The 26,853-nt window shown below is 43.4% G+C and overlaps 1 protein-coding gene and 1 long non-coding RNA gene across 8 annotated transcripts in view; both read left to right on the top strand.

Moving 5' to 3' along the window:
* The window catches only part of TNS2 (tensin 2), a 158,943-nt gene that overhangs the window by 88,631 nt on the left and 43,459 nt on the right, over positions 1-26,853 (top strand). For 6 of the 7 annotated variants that reach the window (XM_072991230.2, XM_072991233.2, XM_072991231.2 and 3 more), the window contains exons 4-5: positions 13,228-13,266; positions 20,998-21,036. In XM_072991230.2, the coding sequence (XP_072847331.2) occupies positions 13,228-13,266; positions 20,998-21,036 (78 nt within the window). Of the gene's footprint in view, positions 1-3,421; positions 3,752-13,227; positions 13,267-20,997; positions 21,037-26,853 lie in introns of those variants that run through there. The other variant, XM_072991235.2, reaches the window with a different exon arrangement.
* Positions 14,412-17,872, top strand: LOC144586449 (uncharacterized). Its single transcript, XR_013541287.1, has 2 exons — positions 14,412-16,585; positions 16,622-17,872. It is a non-coding gene; the product is annotated as an uncharacterized LOC144586449 (long non-coding RNA).

Here is a 26,853-nt window from a genome sequence, read left to right as displayed (position 1 = left end):
CAACCTACGAGAAAGAAATCACCTGCTTCTTACTTAGTTTGCTCGGGGTCTGAGCAGTACACGACAAATGACAAAGGCTCAGACATTTTATATTGGAATACAACTGGCCACAGCTTTATCAGTTAAATTTGCTCTAGCCTTGGCCAGCAGAAGGGCAGGGATTGAGACATTGGCTGACATGCCTGCCAATTGACCTCTCTCTCAACCTGCTTGCTAGAGAAGACTCATATTCAGAGGGTGATGGGATAAAACAACATGGGGATCCACAAAGATGCATCCCACTTACTTGCTCATCAGTCTTTGTTGAACCTGGGCATGAGGCCAGTGCAACTGCTCCCCTTCGCTGGTTGGGTGCCATCAACATGAATCTGTCCACATGCCCATCTGCCAGAAACAAGTGGACAGAGACCAAAGCTACCACTGTTAATATATTACCCTGCATATCATATAGCCAGACATTTGTTCCCACTTTGACAGGTGCTCCCTATCTAGACAGAGAAAGGTAGCAACCTGAAATGACAGCTCTGCATACTGAGTTACCCACCCCCACACAAGCCTACACACAACTTTGTAAGACATTTTTCTTCCTGGCATGTTGATCCTCTCTTCAAGGCCTCACAACCAGTCTTGTCTTTGAAGCACATGCATCCAGCATATTGTCATGTCCAGAAAACAGGCTTGAAGGCCCGTGCTAGTCTGTCCATCTGTCCTTCCTTCCACCCACCCACCCACCCACCCTCTTCTAGACTGCCCATCTGGCCAAATAGTCACTCTTTCACCTAGCAGTAATGATGTTAAACCTTTTCAGATTGCGAAGTCATGGTCCCTCACGCTGGAAAATCAGCAGATTCAGAAGGTGCAAGATCTCTATCCTTTTCAGAGGGTTGCAGATTTTATCCTCAGGGAGGGAGAAAGATCTCTTTTTTTACAGAACCAACCCATATGCCCAAATAAACTAACCAGTAGTGGAACTACTGGTTTGGTAGACAAGCCCCAAAACAGAAACAGGCAATTGGCACAAGTCAATTTTTTCAGCAGGACCTGTGAACAAGAAATAGTCCAAGTAAGGTTTTCCCCAAGAGACTACAGATGCTGTGCCTCACAACTCCAGAAATGAGTGAAAGTTTTCCAAAATCAGTAACAGAACTGAGCAGTCCGTGGCGCATTGCTTTGTTGAAGTGGTACTCTCTCTGTTTGAAATATAATTGTTAAAATTCCTGTGAATAGACTGGCCTACATGCCAGCCTATTTGGAACCCTCTACTGAACCAACAGGGATGGGGGGGAATAGTCGTTGCTTTTGGTGCCCCCACATGGAGCTGCTTCTTCAAATGCCTTAGCTAGCCCTTGGCCTGAGAGAAGGAAGCTGCAATCTCTGTTTCAAGAAACTGTTGATGCCTATATGCCCTTTCCTAGGGTGCTTTCCTGTACCATGAAAGAGAAGAGGGATTGTGGTGTGTGGAGGTATTGCCTCCAAACCCCTGGTATTCTAGGGGCTGTGTTGCCTGTTTCCCACTAGCCTGTGTTTCCCCTTGAAAGCTAGGAGCTGGTGCAACGGAAGTGGCCGTACCCAGCATACAAGCTTCCTCGTGCTGCCCAGCACTGAAGACTACCTTCATTGCACACTCACCCCGTGATTTCAACACTTTTGGAGTAGAGAGCAACCAAAATAGCAGTTTCTCCCGTGTGATTCCTTCTTATGTCTTCACTTCTTTCCTCCTCTTTGGATTCTCTTCTTCAGCTTTGTCCTCTTCTGGTTTTGCTCACTCTTCTTCCTCTTGAAACATCCATGCGAGGAATGGCTGTGACACGGCGGCTACTGTATTGTGTGCTTTTATGTTCCCCAGATGGGCCTGAGAGGACACTCACCTCAGGTCCACAGGGCAATGGCCTGTCACCGAATCACTCCCCAAATGACTGAGGCAAAGGGAAGTGATTCAGGGAATCATGTGCAGCCCAAAGGCCTTTGCGAGCCTGGCCACAGCAAAGAAGGTGCCAGGATCTCACTGTTCTGCAGTGTCTCTGGTCTCCAAAATGGAGCCAGGGTAAGTCCCTGATCTTTGGGCTTATAGTAAGAAATGTATGTTATTTGATCGACAAGCTAGGCATTCTGGCTTATTTTTCACTACACACAACAGAGCCGTATGCCAAGAATAAACCATGGCTTACCATTCTGTCTTGTTTTGGGCAATGATAAGCTAGAAACTCTAATTCAGGTGACAGGATAAACAAGAGTGTCTGTGTTTTGTTAGTTACTCCAGCTGACAGAAGCAGAGCAGGAGTGAGTGGTCTGCAAGCACCAGCATATTTGCTCAATCCTGATAAACCAGGATTTGCCAGATAATAAGATCAGATACTTATAATGATACTCAAACAGAGGCATTGTATAGAATTGCCCTTCTCAATCCAATTTCCTTAGGAAAAACCTCTTAACTGTTACTGCAGTACAGCAATGGAACCAATTACCTCAGGAGCAGGTGAGGTAATTCTAGAGAACGTCAGATGGCCATCTCTCAGATCTGCTTTGATCTGGATTCCTGCGTTGAGCAGGAGATTGAACTCAATGGCCTCGTAAGCCCCTTCCAACTCCATTATTCTATGATTCTACTAGTACTCTTTTTCTAGCATGACACCAAATTAGTTCCCCTCTAATTCACTGGCCTGGGCTCTGGCCTTGGTTACTATCAGGCCCACACTTTTTTAGCTCAAATAATGCTACCTCATATTGTGTTTTTTCTGAGGCCATTTGTTGGCAGAAGTCGGGGAAAGTGGCTTTCTAAACCTACAACTTCCAAAATGCCTCGATCAGTAGGGATAGGTTTGTGGATCTAGACGTTACCGTCCAAAAGGTAACCTTTAAAAATTCTACTAACTAGGCCTCTTCTCTGCTCTCTCTGTGTGCATTTTCACCTGAGCCTGATGGTAGACTAAGAAGCTGTATTTCTTCCTGCCACATCATCTGTTTATCTCTCTGCCACCTTGTCCCTTCAAAAGTTGACAACTTGCACCCTGTGGAACCAAAGGGTTATAAAGACATATAACCATCCAACTGGGGTCTGGTTTGCCATTTCTTCTCGTGTTAACAGGAAATAGGGAAGAACTGAGGCAACATTTGCTCGGTTTTGTGGGCCATGATTCCAACATCTAAAACCACGACAGCTTTTTGCAACATGTTCTGTGGAGGCACACATAAACAGGTCAGGCCAAAAGACAAAATCCCTGCACCGTTTCATTCAGCGATGACCCCAGAAGCTCTAGACCCTGTGCTCTTTTGAAATCCGGACCTTGGCCCTTTAAGCCCGCACGGGGCCGCTCTCCTCAATTGTATAATTACCGAACTGAGTTTGCCTTGGAGTTGAGCCAAAGGTTGCAGCTGGAGGAGCAACCATTTAACGTCAGGCGGGTGTTGTTCAGTGACTGCTTTTTTTTTTTTTAAATCACAGGATCAGTGTCCATTTCTGCAAACACAGCTCTGCTCTCAGGAAAAGGGATATAGTTTCGAGGAGTATTTGGGGTAGTGGCAGTGGCCTGGAGGGAATGCAGCTGGAAATGACAACAGACGCTCGGAGCAGGGGAGAGGAGTGAGCAGCTTTTATTTCTGCCCATGGGATAGTGATTGTTCTGGCTCCCTCCGAGTTGCTGCTGCCTTTTGGGGGAAGATCTCCACCGGACTTGGGATGGGGGAAAACTGGTATGCTTAGACTACGCCGTTGATTGCAACCAAACTGACTTAAGACTGGCATCTGAAACAGGTGGGTTGGAAGACTGTGACATTCTTCTAGCAAAAGTGTGTGTGCTCCGTTCACCACAAGGGGGCAGCAGAAGGAACGCTGTCAGGGGGAGATGGGCTTCGGGGTGGGGTGGGCAATTAAGAATGAATGGATATTATTAAAAAGAAACAAGGAGGAGCCAACAGATGCACTGCTTTTGGTTACTTACTCGTTTCTTAAATTATGCCCTGTCCTATAAAATGATAACATGGCTAATAAGTGGTGATAGATATGACTAGAGATGGGCACGAACTGAACTATGAACCGAAAAAAACCCATAAATTGGGCTGGTTCATGTTTCGATTTGTGCTTTGGTTCGTGCAAGTCATTTTGCCAAAAAAAATCAAAGCGCTGAACTTTTTCCCCCTTGACCCTTTGTTTTCCTTTGGCAGATCACTTTGTTTTGCTTTGGTCCCACTGCCCCCTTCCCGCTGCCCTCGTAGCCTCCTTACCTGGTCCTGACAATTTGCTCCTCTTCCTCCTCCACCGCCACCATCTTCAAAGACAGGGACCCAGCATCCCTTCTGGCTCACAGGTGTGCACATGCGCAGAGACAACTAAGATGGTAGCAGCAGTGGAGGAGGAGGAGGAGGTGACAGGACCAGGCCAGAAGGTGACAGGGGCAATGGGAAGGGGGCAGGCAGGCGGCAGAGGGAGTGGAGCCATTAGGTTCCCCTACCCCCAGGGACGAACCAGGAAAATGAACCGTTTTTCCAGTTTATGCCCTTCTAAATATTCTGTGTCCATCTGACCTAGCCTGCAAAGTTCAAAGTGGCATAATTCTCCTCATTGGCTTCTTCTTCTCCCTTACGAGTTTGTGAGGTAGGTTAGGCTGAAAGACTGACAGGCCTGAACATCACCCGGGCAAGAACTACCTGTTTGCAGAGAACCTGCAGTAAGGTTTTCACTGAAGCAAGGCTTGTGTTGTGTGACGTTACATACATTTTCTGCGTAGATGTGAATATCTGTTAGATTAGATATTGTTGCATTGCTATGAATTCTTACTTCACTTCTTTCCTATTCTTTTTTTAATGTAGACTTTATTTATTTCTTCTCATATTGAAGTCTGTACTCAGTTTTGCTCATTTTCTTTAAAATGCATGTTTGTTTACATTTGTTTTACCTACTACTCCATTGACTTGGGCTCAACTGTGCATATATTTTCAGCTGTACATATATTACCCAATCACATTTTAAAATGTGCTTTGTGTGGATGTTATTTCTCTGGAACAACCTGTACACTACTTTTTTCTGGTCCTGCTTGGAGATTGGACCACATATCTTCTTTCTGCAAAGCCTGGAATTCATCCTCAGATGGAGACCTTATCTCTCCCATAAGGAGCCACCACAGATGGAGCCCCATTGGTGGTAGTGATGATGGTTCTATGTTTGAGGTTTCATGACTGTGCTGTCCCTGGAATTTAATTTAATTAATTTTGAGGCACCAGATGAAGATGGCATTTAATGGATAATAATAATTTTACATGCTTTATTTTGTTGCTCGTTTGTAGTTGTTCGTGTTGGCCTCTTCTTTCTGTGTGGTTGCATTTTAAATTTAATTTATTATGCCTCTTGTTTTAATTGGAATGTTTTTGCTGCATATAAATCCTTTGTTAGCCGCCTTAGAAGTCATTTGACTGAGAGGCAAGATTTCTGCTCATTCATGAGACAATTTCCAAGCCAGCCACATAAATATTTTGGATAAATACATAAAAATAATAATTAGTTCTTCGAACAAAAAGGCTGTGGAGGGCAAGCTGAGAGAGAGAGAGAGAGAGAGAGAGAGTTTTGCCAAGGCTGGGGAGGGCAAGCTGAGAGAGAGAGAATTTTCCCTGTTTCATTGAGGTTGAAGAATTTTTCTCACATATAGACTTCAGATTCTCAGAGCTTCCCCTGTGGTGCATAGCTTACTTCTCGCATGATTTGGCCCTGAGTAATTTTGTTCTATTCTCCCCTCTCCACATTCCCTTTCAAACTCTCTATCTTGTCTTGTGGTTAGATCCGACAAGAAAGATGAACCATGAGGACTGTTGGCATAAATTGTATGACTTGCTCAGAAATAGAAGGCAAATTAATATTTGATAATAGAAAACCTGTGATCAATCTAGAAACAGAATGTATACTATAACTAAGTTCTACCAGGAACATATGTATCTATGAAATGGAACAGATGATAATGAGTACTCTAAAATGTTTATGTTGAGTTGCACCCCATTTACCCCATGTCCCACTTTTCTTCCCATCCCTATACCCAACACTTAAAAAAAATTAGGAAAGAGAGAAAAGGATGGTATAGCTAGCTCTTAAGTCTCACTGTTGTTGAGGTGGAGATCTCCTCAGAGCTACAGATGTTTCTCTTCAGGAGAGAGACTAAACTTTGTCCCAAACCATCATAGTTTTGAAGTGATTCCTTAAAAATAACAAGTTAATTATCAATAGGATTTGTTTTCAACAATAAAGTTGTAAACTTGTTTTACTATTGAAACTGAAAAACACACATACCTCTCTATCCTGTCTTGAACATTGACAGGCTTCACGGCTAGAGAGGGGCACAAACTAGAAAAATGACGAATCGGGGTGGTTCACGAGCCACCCACAAACCCCAGAAAAACTAACTGGTTCGTGGTTCATTTTTTTCTGGTTCATGCCTGGGAGAGGGGAACTTAACCCCTTCCCTCCCTTTGTCACCCGCCTGCCTGCCCCCTTCCGGCTGCCCTTGTCACCTCCCTACCAGGTCCTGCCACTCCTCTTCGTTCTCCACCACCACCTTTAGAGATAGCAGCTGGGCTTCCCTTCTGGGACCCAGGACAGGTCTCTCTGCGCATGCACACACCTATGAGCTAATAGACATGCGCATGTGCAGAGGTAGCTGGCCTGCAAGAGAAGCTGGACCGCTGTCTCTATATAGGGTGGTGGTGGAGGACGAAGAGGAGAGGATGGCAGGACCCCCCTCTTCGTTCTCCACCGATGGGATGGTGGGGGCCAGGCATCCATTTTACTGAAGGAAAAAAATTTGGACTCCTGAATTGAACTGAGGTTCGAAAAACTATGTCTTTTTCGGTTCATTGTTCAATTTGTGCCCATCTCTATTCAGGGTTTTTAAGGGAGGCACCAGGATAGCAAAAAAAGTAGATGGCAAGAATGCTATTGCACAGGGCAGGCACTGGAGCCAATACAAACCACTTTGTAGTAATCCAGTAGGTGGCCTTTGTTCACAGAGTGTATTTGATAGCTGCATTTCAAAAGCACTATCCTTGCCCTCCAGCTGGCCAGCCTGGAATGATACAGTCCTTTTTGCCAACTCATTTGTCTGTGTCTGTAAAAAAAGATCCATAGAAGAGGCAACAGGAAAAAGACTGAGACCAAGGTGGATCAGAGCAGAGATAGTTCGTACAGATAGTCCACCATTAGAGCTGGAAGGGTGTTCGTGTTGGAGAGACAGGACTGCGGCCATATTTCGTGTTTGAGAAAACAGACTTCAGAGGAATCCCTTGTGTAAGTACGGAAGACTAGTCAGAAAACTCAAGCTAATTTGTAAATTACATAAAGCGAGAGATAGGGTCCTGCTGTGTGCTCAGAACACTTCCAGGAGCCAAGGAATTCTCTTTTACAAGTGATTTGTTGCACGGACAGTGAGAGATGCATAAACTGACCTGGACACATTTCTTGTGCAAATTGACTTGAATACATTTCTCCCTTCTCTCTCACTCTACTGCCTCCATCTGTGGTATATAGAAGGAGGGGAATACATTTAATGGTGATGTCTTCATTGTGTTGAGAAGCAGCCCATCTGACATGGCCGGGAGGCCCGCTTGCTGTTGGCCTGCTAAGCTAAGCCACCAGGGCCGTTTTCCTTTCTCCTAGAGTTTCCCACATCCTGATGACCTCCCTCCCTTGTCCCTGTGGGCTGGTCCAGATGTTTTCCCAGGCCAGGGCTTGCAGAAGGGAAGGCCAGGAAGCTGGGAGAGGAGGAGGTAGCAGCCAGAAGTTTTTCTCAATGCATCATTTGTGCAATATATCAGAGTCCAGCATCCCAAATATTTCCCACAGCTGAATGGAAGGGGGAAAAACACTCAGGGCAGGAGTGCCTGCCACATGTGAGGTGAGGTGAAGCAGAGCAGAGCTAGGCAACAGTATAGGTTAGAAAAGTTACTTTTTGGATCAGGCTTTCTAGCAAGCATGGGGTCATGTTGGCTGAGGGAGTCTGCAAGTTGTAATGCAAAAATGTAACTTTTCTAAGTCCTGGGTGGAGCATTAAACAGGGATTCCTTGCTCAGCAGACTAACATGCATGCAGACCTGAGCTGATGAGGTCATGGTCAGACATGAGGTAGGTGACTTCTTTGGCTGTTGGGAATTTGAAAGTTCATGCCTAGCAGCATTCTCCATAAGTATTCGCGAAGGCTTTCACGGCCAGGATCTAATGATTGTTGTGGGTTTTTTGGGCTCTTGCTGTCCTCTGAAGATGCTGGCCACAGAGACTGGTGAAACGTTAGGAAGAACAACCTTCAGAACACGGCTAAAGAGCCCGATAAACCCACAACCACCATCCTCCATAGGTACTTGTTTACCTTGAGAAAAGACCCACTTTGTGCTGTGCTGTGTTGTGGTGTGACATGACTTGCCTTACCCTGCCACCTAACTCACCCCTTTGATCATCAGTCATTGCTCAACTGTGTAAATAAGCCATTCATAACTCAGTGGTTCAGTCTCTGAGGCTGGGAGTTCGATCCCCCACAGTGCCTCCTTGATGGGGGCTGGACTTGATGATCCATAGGGTCCCTTCCAGCTCTGCATTTCTAAGATGATGCAGTAGCTGAAGAGTCAGTGGGCCACTGAGTTGGATGCACACTGTGGAAAATATACATACTCATATACAGGCAGACAGACTGTATCTTGTTGAATGCTGGACACTTGCTTCTTTTGGCTTGGGAGGATTCTGGCAGTTGTATTGAAAAAGCTCCTTTCCTCAATTCTGATGTACAAGAAGTATTGAAGAAGAAGGCAAATGCCTTTTTCTATAGAACACTGTTAGGTTATTACAGGAAGCCATTTTGTTGACTGCACAACCTGAAGTGCCTGGATCCAACCTCTTCATTCGCAGTTGCAGTGTGTGATGGTGTTTGTTGTTAAATCTCTGTGAGCAACAATTTTCAGCATATGTTTCACCCAGTCTAGGACATTTTGTTGCGTGAGGTAAAGTAGCAGATTGTTCTCTGTCTCTCTCCTTCATACAAAGTGCATCCTACCAGAATCTGAATAAATTATTTCAACCTATGCAAGGCAGATAATCCCCCATAAACCTGTATTTTTTTGGGGGGGGGGAATCTATAATAACAAAATATCTAACTAGGAGCTTGCTGCTATTTCATGATACCCAAAATCTGTTGCCTGAAGCAGCTGCTTCCACTCTACCTAATGATGGGGCTGGACCTGAATGAGATGATTTTTCATGAAAAACATGTTATACGTAGGGGGAGGATTTCTATGACATTTCACGTTTTCTCTGCAACCTACATTTGAACCCATAAGCAAGTTCAAATACAGTATGTTTATGAGTAATTTGGCCTTTCTAACCAGATTACTCATAAACACGTTCAAACCCACCCATAAGCTCAAACATAGGTTGCGGGGGGGGGGGGGGGGAAGAATGACAAGTCATAGAAATCCTCCCCTACAGTGATAACAATAACAATGACACATTATGTCAATTCGGACTCCTGGTAATCCTAATAGAGTTTTCAAAGGAAGTGAGGTATTTAAGGTTCTACCAGTTCTGCACTGCTTTTTTATGGCAGAGCAGGGATTCAAACCCAGGTCTCTTGAATCCTAGTCCATCACTCTGGCCATTACACTATGCTGGGTAATATACCTTGTGCATGGTATAATTTGAAAATGCATTGATGGCTGGTTTGGGCCTAGGCCTGTGACCTGCGAATTTACATGGCCACCTTTCTTGTTTCCGTCATCCCCATCAGAAAGGAACTTCCTTTGCTTTCAGCTACAACAGGTTTTCTGACCACCTCTGCAAAACCGCCCCATTGTATTCCGTCTCACTGCTGTCTAAGGATGTGAGCCAAGAGCAACTTAGGTGCCATGCATTTGTTAAAAGCAATAGCCAGAATCCTATTGCTGATTTATGCTGGTTCAAGGGAGGAGACTTAAACATTGGTGGCAAATTGCCAGTCAGTAACAATGTGCCAGCTGCGTTCCTGGTTGGGTGCCTGATTGCATGATCAGCCATTTGCCCAAGAAGGCAAGCAGGACCGCAATTCATCCCTAAGTTGGTTGAATCTGCAGGGCTTCACATCAGTTATGCACTCAAAGCCCTGAGCCTAGATTCATGAATTTGTTAGTTTCAATTCCTCCTGTTTTTTTAACTTTCAAATTCTTTCTTTATGAAATATGAAGAATTTTGGTGAACTCAGGCACAAAATTCTCATTCCTTTCTCCAGGCACCTAGAACTTCTTGAACCCCGTAGAATGGCCACGTGTCCCAATTTATACTGGAGAGTCCTCCACTTCAAAATGTCCTTAATTTAGCACTGGATCTTCAGAAAACCCATGGCTCTATCTGCTTGCTACCAAATTGTTAGACTAGTGTTGTGTAGTTGTATTGTCTAGTCTAACGGTTCTCAGCCTTGGGTTTCCAGATGTTCTTGGACTAAAACATCTAGAAGCTTTCACCACTAGGTGTGCTGGCCAGGATTTTTGGGAGTTGTAGTCCCAAGAACATCTGGGGATCCAAGGTTGGGAAGCCCCGGGTTAGTGCCATGGCTCTATCTTAGGTGAGTTCATTCCCAACTATAACCCAGAGACTATCTTATATAGTTAGGGATGCACTTAAGGCAGGAAAAGGCCAAATGTGACTGTCCAAATATTGTTGGATTGCAGATGTCAGCATACCTCACTATTGGGGACATTGATCCAGGCTGTTGCATCCGAACAACATATCAAGGGTCACACTTTTCAATTATGATCTAAGAGGATCTACTGTGGTCTTGAAGACATAAGTAGGGGGCAGCCTTTTTCCTGGCTGCAGCAACATAAATAAACTCTTTTTGATGCTCTGATAGATAGAGTACAGCCAAAACAAGAATAAAGAAACACCTCATTTTATTAACCAAACTACTCAGGATTGCTCATTAACAGAAGACCCGTTATTTAGGATACATTTTCTACTTGTATTTTTTGGAACGGGTAGCCGTGTTAGCCTGTGCAAGCATAGCAGCCAAAATCCAAAGAAACAAAAGGAAAAAAAGACAAAAACAAGTGCTATCTTCAAGACCAACTGATATAGTTTAATGTGAGCTTTTGTGGACATGTCTACTTCGTCAGACATATGGAAACAGAATGAAATGTTGAATGAAATATCAGTTTCATACCAAATATTCATTGACTCTTGGATGTACTTTACATTTACATGCAGTAATTTATGGCTATGTTGCTTTAGGGCTCTGTTGTAAGCTCACATTAAAATATAGTTGTTAGTCTTTAATGTGCCACATGTTTTTGTCTTGTCTTGTTTTGTTTCTTTGGATTTTGCCTTTCTACTTGGGTTCCAATTCCGAAGAGCAAACATGGATATACAATGATCATTTGACCACACATTTTAAACCTGTGTGTTAAGACCAACATACAGAAGGTCAATGACATTCCTCTGTATGATAGACATGCACGTCCACAAAATGTATGCAACAAAATACTTAGTAGGCAAAGCCTCTGTTCTGAGTTTGCTCTCTGAATCCCTGCAAAATTAGTTTAGAAGTCAGCAAAGTTTGATTAAATGGAAGGAGGAGAAGTTAAAATACCCCCAGGTAGGACATACTGTAGAGCTTGGGCCTCCTTAACCCAGCCTACATATTGCACAAGCATATCTCCACAAACAAGAATTCTAGCAAAGTTGCTTGCACTGCACCAGACAAACACTTAAGAATGTCAAGAATTCATGTACTGTGGCAGATTCCATAAAGAATTCCACAGATACGGAGTTCTGCAAGGGTGTGGTTATGTTGTAAGGGAAGATTTTCAAGAGCTGTTTGAGCTCTGTTGAATATGCTTGACAGACAAATTAGTTAAAAGATGTTAGAAAAATTTGACTACATAAAAGAAATCTAGAAAAGCCATAGAAATGTCTCTTAGGCACAGCAGTAGGTGTATGATTATTACAGACTTAATGGGATTAGGTTAAATTTGTGCAGATTCCTGCTTCTCTATCTTTCTTTAGAACATTAAATAAAAAACCCCATTATTTTCTACTTATGTGTAGATTTTATATACATTCATGAGACAAACAATTATCTTCTTATTTACAGAAACTGCTGATTTGCACTCATATCCAATGTTTAATGTTCTTATAAAGCAAATAGATCATTGGGCAGATACAAATCCCTAGTTCAGAAATATTTTACTTACATATATTTTGAACATGATGTTGTTCTCTTCCAAATTCACATTTAATTTTTACATACTGTTGTAAAGACGTGTCTGGAATTCCACAAGGCAAGGAAGGCAGTTTGTGTGTTACGGTGGGAAAGCAACATGAATATAACTGGAGGGAAGTTAAGGTAATTCCAGCACGCTAATTCTCAGGTACTTCTTCGATCCAAATTATTGCCTCCCAGAATGGTTTTTCTCTTATCGAGTTCTGTGGACATCCAAAACTGATTGCACATGTTTGCTGTTTTACTCTGGACTGCATACTCTTTCTCCACAGTTGAGAGAGAGAGAGAGAGAAGGATGTAGTCCTGACAGGGAAAGCCAGCAAATGAATTGCAGCTGGACAAAAAGAGTTGCATTTGCTAAACTCCAGCTTGATTCATTAACAATAACAGACAGGCAACGCGATGGTAAGAGCCCAGTCTTGAGAGCAGGAGGCTACTGAAGAACGAAGCGTCGTCTCTGCTTCTTGCTGCCCCAGAACTGGGGAAGGTGAAGAGAACGGTGCCTGGACCCTCCCTCTTCCCTGGTGGGTCAGTCCAGGGATGCGGAAGGCCGTTCTGCCAGGTGAGGCAGGGAAGCACAAGGGCTGAATAGCCTCACTGTGCTTCTTGCCTGGGTGGGGTGCAGCCTGTTTATATTGCTCTATATTTAGCCCCCCACACCCACCCCTGCAAGCCTCCCCAGCTATGATGAATCGCAGCCTATGTGAGCGCCGTCACTGGAAGGGCCCACTGGCCAGGCCAAAGCAAACACCCTAATGGGCAAAGAGGCAGATCTAGCCAGGCTGGAACTCAGCAAGAGGGTTTTTCTTTTTCTTTTCTTTTCTTTTTTAATTCCCCACTCACTCTCGCTCCCCCCACCCCACCCCAGCTTGTAGTGTGGGCAGAGGAAGGACTCCTTTAGGGACGTCATTGCACAGCTTTCTTTGTGGTAGGGATGAGGACCAAGTGTCGAGCCTCCAAACTGACCTGGGACGCGCCTCTGAACGTGCCCTTCTCAATTTCTTCTTGTCTCCAGGTGCCATCCCCGTGCCAGCCCCTCCCGCCGCCTGAACTGGTAAGTGTGGATCTTTTTACTCACCCATTATACACTGACTGCCCCCTTTCATCCATCCTTCCCTTCCTCCCCACACACTTCTGTCTGTCCCTCACTTCTCGGCTTAAAGGGCCAGGATGGAATTAAACATGAAACTCCCTTTGCTAACACAGAGATGTGTCCTTAGAAAGAGGATTTATCACCATGGCAGGTTTCCCCCCACCCCCACCCCCTTTTCAAGTCCTTTGGCAGATGTATTTGTTAACTGATCAAACACTGGTAGAATCCTCTGGGGTTGTTTTTAATATACTTTCCCTTTCCCATCACCTATTTCAGTCTCAACATTGCTTAAAAGTTTATCTGATTCAACATCTGTTTGGCAATTGTGCCTTCTTTAGTGGTTGCATAATTGTGATGTGGTTGTTGTTGTGGTTGTTTCATTTGGATACACAGAGGCACTGATGTTGAAATAAAGAGCAGCACAGTCAGAACAAGACAGAGATGCTGGTAAAGGGGAGGGGGGATGGATTTAGGTGATAATAATTTCCCTTTCAAAGACCAGGAGAGCCACGTGGGGGTACTGCTGCAGCTGGCTTTGCTCCGAGATCTCCCTGTTGGCTGCCAAGGCTCACAGTGTCTCCAAGAAAGGAGGGGTGGGCCCTTCTGTCATATTCTTTGACACCCTCTAGGTTAGGCCACTATAGCATGTTCTAAGCAGGGCTTTCTTGCAAAAGCATTCAGAAAATGTGTCCACTTGCTCATTATGGGGTAGAACTACAGGTGTCATATTATACTATTTTATACTAAAATAGCTGCAAGACTTTCCCAGCTCATTTCTGGGCTGAATTCAAAATTCTGGTCTCGCACATGAACGCCTTAAACAAATTGGGCACAGGTTACCAAAGGAAATACTTTCTTCTTTATCAGCCTTCCTGTATGCTGAGACCTTCAGGAAAAATTATGCTTATGATTTCTTTCTTAGCTGTATTTGGGCTGGACTGGATGAAGTGCGGGGCTTTTTCTTTAGTGGCACCTTCTCTCTAGGATTGTTTGCAAGGAAGCCTGCCATTTTCCTCTTTGCTGCTGAAGATGCTTTCTTTTCTCATCCACAAGTCTTCTGTTTTCAGTTGCATCTGTAAAATAAAAAAAAAATCAATTCACGTACGGGGCTAATGTGAGAATGGATGACAACAGTTAGGGACTTTGAGTGCTCAGTTGTTTTGCAAGGTAAAATATCCACTTAGAACATGATGAGAATGAAAGAAATGTTAATCATGCAGCTTAAGAGGATACATCCATGCTGAGTTCCCATTGACCTGTTTACTCCATGAGGATCAAGCTAGGAGATACGTACAGCCTTGCCTTGTGAGCTAAATCACTAGTAATAGCAAAACGTTCAGGTCTGCCAAATCCAAGAAGGACACAAGCTAAAGCCAACACTGTTGGAGCAAGGATGTTTTTGATAACCTCCTTCTACAGAGGAATGTTAGTTTAACAGGAAGACCAAGAGGCTGAGAAATAGATAAGAACTGTCCAGATCCCTCTTCAAAAGGTCTTGCAGGTCATCCTTTGTTACTTAATTCAGTCACGACCTTGTGTTTACTTGAATCTGGGATTAATAGAGGACATTGACAACATAGGGACCACATGGGTTGAAAAGCAGGGCTCATCACAGCTCCTATCAAGATAGAAGGTGCTATCAAGTGAGGATTCTTCTACATGTATATGAAAGCTCTCAGCTCTGATAGGTAGCATCAGAACTTTTGCTTACAAATCTAGGAAAGATCAGAGTTTTCTAATACAGTGCCAGCTTGCATAATGTAATAATTGTTCCTCCTATGACTTCCAAGCATCAGAATGATATACTCTAGGCTGGAGAAAGGATGTACATGCTCACATTATTACTCCATTTGAGGTGTTTGGGTCTTCAAAGCTCACTTTTAGTTCTCTATTAACCTTACAGATATAGAGAGCAGAGGTGGACAATGTCTGATGGCTGAGGTCTGTCCTTTCACCAGTCATATAAAAACAAGGGATATTGTCCATCTACTCCACATTTGCCAAGTAACTAGCTTCCTGGTCCAGAACTGGGCAATCCAGAAGGCCCAGAAAAATATACAGCAGAGGTCAAACCCAAGTCCTACCAGCCGGCAAACTAGTATGGAGCATAGAGTGGACCATAGCCAAGGTCAAATCAAGACAGTCAAACAGAGTTCACCAGCCATCAGAGCAAAATGATAACAAAATGAGGAGAATCCCAAAGCAAAGCAGTCCCAAAACAGTTCCAAGCCCGTACAGGGCACAAAAGTTAAAATAAGAATGGGAAGAGTAAGGTGTGGCTGATGAAGCCTAAGTAAGAACAGGCAGTGTTTCTAGTAATTCTTCCACCCTGCAACTGACATTTTAGTAAGTGAATTAAGCTCTTTATCAGAAGTTTTCCCAGGAGAAGGTCCTCCTCTTAAGGACAGCTTACTCGCAAGAAGACCTCTACTCATGGTGAGGTTTTTTACTTCATGTAGGGCACTTTGCCAGGTTTCCTCCGGTCTTCCTGGTGCCATAATTTGGCACCAGTTTCTTGAGCTAAGAGGAAACCCTGCCTCTGATTCCAGCCATTGGCCCGCTGCCTTTTTGGCAAAGGCTTCTGTGATCCTCTCTGAAGATCTTCAGGGGCAACTTGCCACTCCATGCCATCAGACACTGGAAGCTCTAGATCCTAATCTAGGCTCATCTAAATGTTCTTTATGTGTACAAATTCCACATAGAGTATATACAAAAAGCAAATATTTATTGTGCCATTAAATTTTGAAGAATGAAAGCACCAATGATGCTAATGGTGATTATGCTGCAGAGTTTTGAATTTTGTCTAAACTCTAGCTGTGCAGCAGACGTGCAGAGGCGTATAGAACAGAATTACCTTCACGTCTTTCCAGAGTATAACACACGTTTTCTCTCATGAAGTGGCACTTGGAGTCTCAATAACTTATGCTGAGGCATTGGTAAGAGAAAGAATAAACAGGTCTAATTTACTCACAGTTACAGAGAGCAGACAGGACACAATGGTGCCTTGACTTACGAATGTCCTGACATATGACCATTTTGAGTTACAACCAGCTCCGGCCATAAAATTTTGCTTTGACTTGCGGCAGGAGCTTGAAGTTACGATCAAGAAAAGGCAGGGGGGGAAGGCAGGGAATTCAAATTGCTAACAGTTGGTGGTGAAGAAGCTGCTTCTTTGTAGCTCTTTTACCCCAGCAGTTAGAAAGTGTGTGATTGGAGGAGGCTTCGGACTGCCTGGTAAGGTGAGGTGCTGCTTTCTGCTTTTTAAAAACTGTAAGGTAAGGTGCTGCTTTCTGCTTTTTAAAAACTGTAAGGTAAGGTGCTGCTTTCTGCTTTTTAAAAACTGTTGATCAGTTAACAGAACTGTGGGTTTTGCAGTGTGGTTTTGGGCTGGGGGGTTTATGTTTCTGTGCTGTGATGGTTCTTGCAGTCTTTGTTTGATTTTTTGAGGGAGGTTCGCGTTTCCAATGGGTCTTAAAAGGTTTGTTTGCTTTTTGGGGTTTCCCCCCCTTTTTGATGGGTCTTAAAGGGTTTGTTTGCTTTTTGGGTTTTTTCCCCCATTTCCGATGGGTCTTGCAGGGTTTGCTTACTTTTAGGTTTTCTTTTTTCCCATTTCCAATGGGTCTTGCATGGTTTGCTTTTTGCTTTGCTTTTTTTGCATTTCCGAAGAGTCTTGCAGTGTCTGTTTGCTTTTTGCTTTGCTTTTTTTTGCATTTCCGAATGGTCTTTCTTGCACGGTTTGTTTGCTTTTCCCTCCCCCCTTTGGCCAGAACTGATTAATCGCATTTCTGACGGGTCTTGCAGTGGGGTTTTTATTTGTTTGTTTGTTTGTTTGTTTGTTTGGTGTGTGTTTTTCCTTTGGCTGGAATGGATTAATTGCATTTCAGTGCATTCCTATGGGAAATGGTGCTTCAGCTGACAACCATTTCAAGTTACGACCGGAGTTCAGGAACCAATTAAGTTTCTAAGTCGAGGCACCGCTGTACTGATTTTTAAAATGACTGCTTAAAGCAACAGGTTTCAGCCAACTCACAGCCTGCTTCCAACAGACTCCTGCAGACTGCATTCTAACTGTATTCTGTGTAATAACTGCAGGCAAACCAAAAAGGAGAGTAAAAGACTCTTTAACAGGGAAGTGTGGCTGTCTTCAAAATCAGAGGCAAGCAAGGAAGAATTGATTACTGCTGGAGTGAACAAGTCACCGCAGCTCAGAAAGGTCCTTCCCAGCTAAACCTACTGAAACATACAGGATTGAAACAACTCCAGCAGATTATGATATACAACTAACAGTAACAAAGAAAATGGATTATAATGATACAATTAAATTCTTGTTTTTTCGTTTAAAATACTTTTATTCTGCTTTTCTACTTAAAAGGACCCAAGGCGGCTTACATCATTAAAAGATAATATTAAATCTAACAAGCAGGAGATCAAAGTGTCAGTGAGCATCAGCCATAACGTGAAAAGAGGCTGGACCTTAGGAAGGGCCAAGGGGGCAGGCCCATCAGAAGCACTAATTGGAATCTTCTGGAATGGCATGGCCCATGCAGACATGGCATCAGTGCTAGAAGGCTCTCGTTTCCAGCAAGGCTGGTTCCTGAAGGCCCATCTCATCTCTCTCTCATGCTCCCTTTCTGTTCTAAAGCTCAGACCTTTCACTGCACTTCATATGTTAAGGGAGAGGCATGGATTTAACGGCACGGGTCCGTGGCGTGCTATCACATCTAATTTAGCCATGAGTCTGCCAAAAAGCAAGGCAAAGGAGCTCATGAGAAGGCTATAAAAGGTGCCCTCCCTCCCTCCCTCTTTCTGAGAGTGCCGAGCAAAAATTGGGAATTATGATTCCTAAGGGATAAGGATCACAAGGTGATATTCTAATCTTAAGATCTGAGATTTAAGAAAGTTTTCTCAAAGGAAAACAAGTACATAGTCATGTGCACGTGCACATGGACAACATGGTGGGATAAAGATCCAAAGATTTTTAAATGAATGACACTTTGACTTTGTTTTTCCAGATGGATGGTTGTTTTCCTTCCAGTAGAAAACAATGTCTAAACAATTAGTATTCCAAGCCTGTTACTGAAAAAGTGCAACTATTTTAGAAGGCTAATGGTTCCTTGCTTCCTTTACCCATTATTAAAATGGAAGTTGTGACCTGCTGTATGCTCAGCATGATGGTTCATAGTGATGCCCAACCAATTATATTGAGAGCTGATGGAGTGTATTAGTTAGAGCAGCAGTTCCCAACCATGGGTCTCCAGATGTTCTTGAACTGCAAGACCCAGAAGACTTCACTATTAGCTGTACTGGCAAGGGCTTCAGGTTTTGCTGTCTAAGAACATCTGGGGACCCAAGGTTGGAAACCACTGAGTTAGAGGGTTGCCCTCAGACTTGGGAGATCCTCCTCTACATCTCTACTAAGCTATAAATCTCGCAGTGTGAACTTGGGCCACTCACTTCCTCTCTCACCCTGATCTGTCCTACAAGGGTGCTGTGGGCTCAAACTGGAGGAGGAGAGGCCATATGTAGGATAAACATGAAGCTGATAAAACAAGAAAATATATATTAAATAATAGAATGGCTTTAAAAGGCTCTAGCTTTTGTGTAGAAAAGCCTCATATCCTCTGTTACCTCACATTATGTAAGCTGATGGTAACATTTTAACTGTCTTGTGCATGGAAATCCCACTTTGGGGTTTCAGCCCCAGATGGTGAGCATACATACATGTGAACTTAAACTCAACAAGGGAAAGTAAGACCTGCACTCATGGGGGGGGGGGTCCCAGGAAGACAACTGAGCCCTCTTACTAATTTTCCACTGTCGTGTTCAAATGGAGAAGAGTCTTCTAGGACTGACATTCAGTTTCCGTAGTTGAGCAGACGGGCCCAGCAAGCCTGGCTTTTATGCACTGAGTATATATAGTACTGTACGTGTACCAGACACTTGTGATGTAGAGAGATTTCTTGCCTGTAAGGCAGATGCAGCAGAGCTTATTTTGAGGGAGGGAGGGAGAGAGGAAGGAAGAAAGAGAATCTCCCTACCTCACGTTTTCACCACAGGCTGGATCGCTGCAATCAAGAGATGCTTGCTTGGCACTGGGTTCTGTTTTACCTGGCGACAGTCCATCCCAGTGACGAAAGGACAGGTGTCTCCTCTCTCAGACACAATAAAGCGAGAAACTCCTCTCTATTCCTGCCATGACTGCAATTTTCCCTTCCCTCAGCTTTTGCCAGACTGAGTAGGGAAGAAAGAAAGAGTGAGCCAGCTATTCTTTGGGAAAAGGAATCAACAGATTATTAATAGCCACCCTGTTCCAAAGGTGGGGGAAGAGGTGGGAATGGGTGGAGCAAATAAAAAAGTAGGGTCATAGGACACTTAATGTTATGAGGTTGCCCATTGATCATGCTCGGCCTGGAGAAAGACAGTATTCTCAGCGTTGTGATGTGAAGAGATTCTTACCCACTGGGCCACTGAGGGAAAACAAAGGCTGCCCACACAGCAGGGGATGAATATTTGCAGTAGACATTGCTGGCTGAGCCAGAATTTTAGACACTTTGCTAGCCAGTTCCCAAAGGAAAGAACATGGGGAACGTGTGTGTTGTGGGAGGTTCCTTCCCTCAAAGCCTTCTCTCAGGAGCACACCGTGCTGTCACCCACCAGCGTTTCCTCAGGAAAAGAGCAGAAGGCAAGGTGCTGCACTCTACCTTTCCACTGTGGAAAGAAAAAAAAAGGGATGAGTAAGTTTTGACTCCCCACTAAGGGGTGAAGGACAAAGGTGCTTGAGATGAACCTTGGGCCAGACCCAAAGCATTTTAAAGTTTTAAAGTCAAAAGAGACTGTTTTTCTAGCTGCCTTTGGCTGTGTGGCACCATGGCCTGTCTGTGAAAGTCTGTTCCTAGGATATGGCAAGCTGCTGAAAGTCCTGGAGCTATCAAACTATACAGTCTGCGTGGGCCATGCAAAACCATCACCTTCTTCCAATGTTTGCTATGTTGTCATCAAGAATTTGCTGTCCCCTCTAAATTTGAAATAAAATGCCTAAGGCAAAGGCTTCATTCCTGCCTTATGATTTAAGCAGGCTCTGTCCAAATGCTTTGATTTTAAGCAAACAAAAAAATTTTAAGGTTTACATTCACTGCATGGCTGTATGCTTGTTCCTGCACCTTCTATAATACCAGCTCGACTTGGATGCATGTAAAAAAATGGGATTTTATGCTGCACTACAGATTTCCAGTGATCCTGTGAAGACCGCCTGGGATTCCCAATGAATAGTGGAAAGTGGACTGCAAAAGGAAAGGGTCAAAGACCTTTGCCTGAAATATGTGGGGATTGCTTTGGAGCCAGAGGTTTAACGTACTCAGATGCTTTGCAGATGGTGGTGGTGGGGATATGTGTGTTTATATTAAGTGTGTTCCTGTAAGCACAGCCTCCTTCTGTGACACCTCCTGTAGAAAAAGTATAATGCAGCCATTGCCCTGCATACTCTTCCTTCAGCTTTGTCTGAGGATCAAGCTGTTGGTAGACAGTTTACACAAGCCAGCTGCAGGCCCCCCCCATGGCTGCTGGTTATGTTCCCACGACTGGTTTCTCAAGGAAAACCACTACAGCACTACCAGCAAACTTCTGTTTAATGTTGTTCGTTTCCCCCCCAAATAAACTTTGCATTCTCCTTGTTTCCTTTTCCCACATGACAAGAGGCGGAATACAGCCCCAGTCCGGCGCATTGAGCACTTGGTAAGGCTCCATTTTATTCTGCTTTTTCGGAACTCACATGCGCGTTTTCATGTTTGATTTGCCTCCCAAGCCATGGTACTGACACAGAACCAGTGTGGGTGTGCAAGGGCACTTTCCTTCTGTCTGTAAATCCATTCATTTTGATACTTACAAAGCTTCGCTTATTTTATGACTTCTTCATTAAAATTGCCTTAGGTTCATTACTGGCTTCATTTCTCTGGTTAGTTTTGTTTTATTCATTCATTCATTTATGTATCTATCTATCTATCTATCTATCTATCTATCTATCTATCTATCTATCTATCTATCTATCTATCTATCTATCTATCTATCTATCTATCTATCTATCTATCTATCTATCTATCTATCTATCTATCTATCTATCTATCTATCTATCTATCTATCTATCTATTTATTTAACTTATATGCCACCCACTCTACCCAAAGGTCGGCTTGATTCTTGTTTGCTTTCTTCCTCTAATTTTATGCCTCTCCCATCACCCCTTCAGTGTCAGTGTTGACTTTGCCACAGCTTCTTGGCCATTCCTGTTCCATTGTCTCTGATTTTTATGATACAGTGTTGTTCCCAGGCATGGTGGGAGAAACTGGCGACCACTACTAAAAAAGTGAGAACCAGGGATGGAGACTCAAGTCCTGCAACTTGCTGTCAAGTTGGACTTAAGTTGCACCAGCAACTCAACTCGGACTCAACTCGAGTTTCCCCCCCCCCAAAAAAAGATTCAGACTCAACTCACGACTCAGTGCCAACCTGCCCCTCCCTTTTTGGGGGCGGCAGTGGGGGAGTGTTTTCAAGAGGGACTCAGACCTGGGGCTTGGGGCTGCCAAAGACTCAGACTTAGGACCCAGACCGAAAGACTTGCCAACATCACTGGTGGGAACCCTTCGGAAGCGCTGTTGACCTCAGCTGTGCTGGTAGCCTCCTTGGAGGCAATAAAAGAGTCAGCACTCACACCCACACAAAATATAAATGGGTACAAATACAAGTCACAAAAAGAAATGCCATTTGTCATACCTTGGCTCGTTCTGGAACCAAAGCAAAGCAAAGCGTGCTGCTTTGGAAACCAATGGAAATTAAGCCGAACACTTCCCCTTCAGTTCAGCTTTTCATTTGCCCCAATATGAATTTGTGCCCCTGATAATCAGATTGAAACCGTTACACATTTTGGTTCCCCTTCTGGTGTGGGTCCAGCTGTGAATGATATTGGTCTAATTTGGTTTCCAGTTCTCACACACTAAGGCTTGGTAACTATTTTGGCATAACCCTAGAACCAGCTCAGTTCCAAGTTACAGGAGGAAGCTGAAGCATGAGCTACACTATAGTACTGATTTATGAAGTGGACATGGACATGGGTCCAACATATGTCTAGAAACCATAGAATACAATGCTCTAATACTGTGAAACATACAGGAAATAAATATGACCTTCTCATATAGGGATAATACATGTCCCATTGGCATTATTTATTTACAGGGAGTTGAGCTGTTGGAGCAGGACTTCTTTGTCTGGCATGCCCTTGCATTGAATTAATGCCCACGTCATCATCTTCTCCTTGAACCTTTGGTCCAATCGGTTTTAATCTTCTCTGCTTTCTTGGTCAGGAAGCTTTAAGAGGACAGACATAATTTTCCTGCTGTCCATGTAACATAATGCTTCTCTTAGTAACAGCAGCATAAAACTCCCATGCCTTCCCAAACTTTTTCACTGCTCTTGCCTCCACTTTTTATTTTGTTCTAGAGGTTGTTTAGTTGGGAAAGGGCACAGTTTAGCTCTATGACACTTTCAATTGAAAGTTCATTTCTTCATGAAGCTCATAAGAACATAAGAAGAGCCCTGCTGGATCAGCCAAGGCCCATCTTGTCCAGCTTCCTGTATTTCCCAGTGGCCCCACCAGATGCCTCTGGGAGCCCACGAGAGGACTAGATACCTGTCTCCTAATACCTGTCCCCTGCATTTGGAGGTACTTTCCTTCTAAGCCTGAAGGTTATACATCCCCATCATGACTTGTAACCTGCAGTGGACTTTTCCTCTAGAAATCTGTCCAATCTCCTTTTAAAGGCATCTAGACCAGATGCCATCATCACATCCCATGGCAAGGAGTTCCACAAACAAGGGTAAAGAAATATTTTCTTTCATCTGTTCTCACTCTCCCAACTCTCAATTTGAGTGGATGTCCCCTGGTTCTAGTATTGTGTGAGAGGGAAAAGAGTTTCCGTCTATTCACTTTATCCATCCCCTGCATAATTTTATATGTCTCAGTCACGTCCCCCCCTCAGGCTCCTTTTCTGAGACTAAAGAACCCAAAATGCTGTAGCCTTTCCTCATAAGAGAAGTGCCCCAGCCCAGTAATCATTTTAGTTGCTCTCTTCTGCACCTTTTGCAGTTCCACTATGTCTTTTTTGAGGTGTGGAGACCAGAACTGTATGCAATACTCCAGGTGCGGCCTTACCATTGTTTTGTACAATGGCATTATAATGTTGGCTGTTTTATTTTCAATCCCCTTTTTAATGATACTTAGCATGGAATTGGACTTCTTCACTGCCATCACACGCTGGGTTGACACTTTCATCTAGCTATTCACCAGCACACCAAGATCGCTTTCCTGATCTGTCATGGACAGCTCAGAACCCATTAGCTGATAAATAATGCTTTGATTTTTTTTTTTTTGCCCCAATGTGCATTACTTTACATTTTCTTACATTCCGGTGATCCTGTGAAGGCCACCTGGGATTGGCCATTTTTCCGCCAATTCTCCCAATTTGGAGAGATCCTTCTGGTCTTCACCACCCAGAAAAATTTTGGGTCATCTGCAAACTCGGCCATCTCACTGCTTATCCCTGTCTCCGAGTCATTTATGAACAGGGTGAAAATAACAGATCCCTGGGGCACACTGCTTTGCACCTCTCTCCATTGTGATAATTGCCCATTGACACCTACTCTTTGTTTCCTGGTTCTCAACCACTTCTCAATTCATAAGAGGACCTGCATCTTATCTCCTGACTGTGGAGTTTTCTCAGCAGACTTTGGTGAGAGACTGCGTCAAATGCCGTCTGAAAATCCAGATAGACAATATCCACTGGTTCGGCCGCATCCACATGCCTGTTGGCCTTTTCAAAGAATTCTAAAAGTTTTGTGAGGTAAAACTTACCCTTACAGAAACCATGCTGATTTTCCCTCAGCAAGGCTTGTTCCTCTATGTGTTTTAAGATTTTATCTTGAATGAGGCTCTCCACCATCTTCCCTGGAACAGACGTCAGGCTAACTGGCCTGTAGTTTCCCGGGTCCCCCCCTCCTTCCCTTTTTTAAAGATTGGAGTGACATGTGCTGGCCTCCAGTCCTCTGGCACTGTGGCCGTTTTAAGGGACAAGTTGTATATTTTAGTTAAGAGATCAGCCACTTCATTCCTCAGTTCCTTAATAAACCTTAGGTGGGTGCATCTGGCCCCGGTGACTTATTGATCTTCAATTTATCAATTAGGTCTAAAACATCCTCTCTTTTAACCTGTACAATAGTACCTTGGTTTGTGAACGGCCCAGTTTACGTAATTTTTGGTTTACAAACTGAAATCCATAAGAAATAAATCCCTGCTTTACCTTGTTTTCTCTTCTTTTTTTCACACTACGAAAGGGTTTTTCCAGGGCACATTACTCCTATTCGAACCTAACAGTTCGAAAACATGCAAATGCGAGTAGATAAATAGGTACCACCATTTGGTGGGAAGGTAATGGCATTCTGTGCCTCGTCACACTGGCCACATGACCACAGAAACTGTCTATGGATAAACACTGGCTCTACAGCTTGGAGACGGGGATGAGCACCACCCCCTAGACTCAGACACGACTGGACTAAGTGTCAAGGGGAACCTGTACCTTTACCTATTGCTCCTATAGCTCCATCCCTTTCATAGCACAATTAGCATTTCAGTTTGCGAAATTTCCATACTACGTAGCGTTGCATAGAACAGATCCATTTCGCAAACTGAGGTACTACTGTATCTTATTTAATTCATTAATCAGGAGGGGCAGTTCAAGCAGCAGAATCTGCCCAAGGTCATCTGTTGTGAAGACAGATGCAAATACCTCATTTAATTTCTCTGAATCTCCAAGTCCCCCTTTACCTCCCCTTTACCTCTGTCACCATCCAGAGCGCCAGCCGCTTCTCTGGCATGTTTCCTGATTCTAACATATTTAAACATGTTTTTATTATTCCTCTTTATATTGCTGGTCATACATTCCTTGGTCAAAAACTCTTAACTGACACATAATTTTTATTTAAAAAAACTATAGAGGAGAAACTCTACTAGGAAGTAAATCTCAAACAAAGATTTCCTCAAGATTTCAAAGATGTCCTGAAGAGAAGTCTATTCAGTCTTTTTGTTTTGTTGAAACAACTTTTTAAAGCCTTCCCCAGCCGGTCCACGGGGTTAAAAAGGTTAGGGAACCCTGGCCTACATAACCAGAAGTTGGGAGTTTGATTCCCCACTGTGCTTCCTGCAAGTACAGCCAGCCTGTATGGCCTTGGGCAAACTGCCTAGTCTCAGGACACCCCCAGAAGAAGCGAATGGTCAACCATTTCTGAGTATTCTCTACCTGGAAAGGGTTGCCATAAGTAGGAATTTACCTAATGGTTGGCAATTAAGTATAGTATATGTAGCATAATTTGACATTCACTGATGAACAATAGCATTGTTTCAGCTGATAGCTATTCAAAGCCACTGAAACTTATCGGACTGGGTGACTGTTTTTGGCAAACTGAATATCAGAGATTGTTGGAAACAGCACCTGAGTTTAATATCTGCTGGAAAAAGTTGTTTAGAGACTTCTGGCTACAAGAAGAAGCTGTAAAATATGAAGAAATTGGATGTCTCTCACCTGATGGCTAGCACTGCTGATCCTGCACTGATTGATGTTGGAGGTTGAATTAGGACAGAGCTGTAAGATCCCTTCCAAGACTGTGATTCTAACACCGTTTGCGTGCAAAGCTGGGCTTCCATCTGCTCGACCTGAATGTTTTGTATGTAAACAGTTGATGAATAAATGGCACCAAAAGTCTCTTCATGAGGACACCGACCTCTATGGGCAGGCTGCCTTCTGCTCAGAGAAGCAAGGGAAGCAAGCGGCAGGGTTCTGTACCGATCTCCTCTCGACAGGGCTCAGATTAGGCTAAGAATATATTTACCAAGCTAAGGTTAAACACAAGCAAAATATCTGTAGCCCTGGAGAGCAAGGGCTTCTCCATATGCTGCAGCCCTCCAGGCGTTGTTGGGCGGCAACTTCCAACAGCTCTAGTCAATGTAGACAATGGTAAGGGAATATGGGAGTTGTAGTTTGACAACATTTGAAGGGCTCCACGTTGTCCCTCCCCCTTCAAAAACAGACAGTTCAGGGGTTTAAGTCTCTGGCTGCAGAGGCAATGGTTGGGAGTTCAATTCCCCCCCTAGGCCTCCCTGACAGAGACTGGACTCTGTGATCCATAGGGACCCTTTCCGCTCTGCACTTCTAGGATTATTATTATTATTATTATTATTATTATTATTATTATTATTATTATTATTATTATTATTATTATTATTATTATTATTATTATTATTATTATTATTATTATTATTATTATTATTATTATTATTATTATTATTATTATTATTGTTGTTGTTATTGTTGTTGTTGTTGTTGTTGTTGTTGTTGTTATTGTTGTTATTGTTGTTATTGTTGTTATTGTTGTTATTATTGTTGTTGTTATTATTATTATTATTATTATTATTATTATTATTATTATTATTATTATTATTATTATTATTA

This window comes from Pogona vitticeps, chromosome 2 (genome assembly GCF_051106095.1).
Source record: "Pogona vitticeps strain Pit_001003342236 chromosome 2, PviZW2.1, whole genome shotgun sequence".
Lineage (NCBI taxonomy): Eukaryota > Metazoa > Chordata > Lepidosauria > Squamata > Agamidae > Pogona > Pogona vitticeps.
This window is presented reverse-complemented; position numbering and strand designations above follow the sequence as displayed.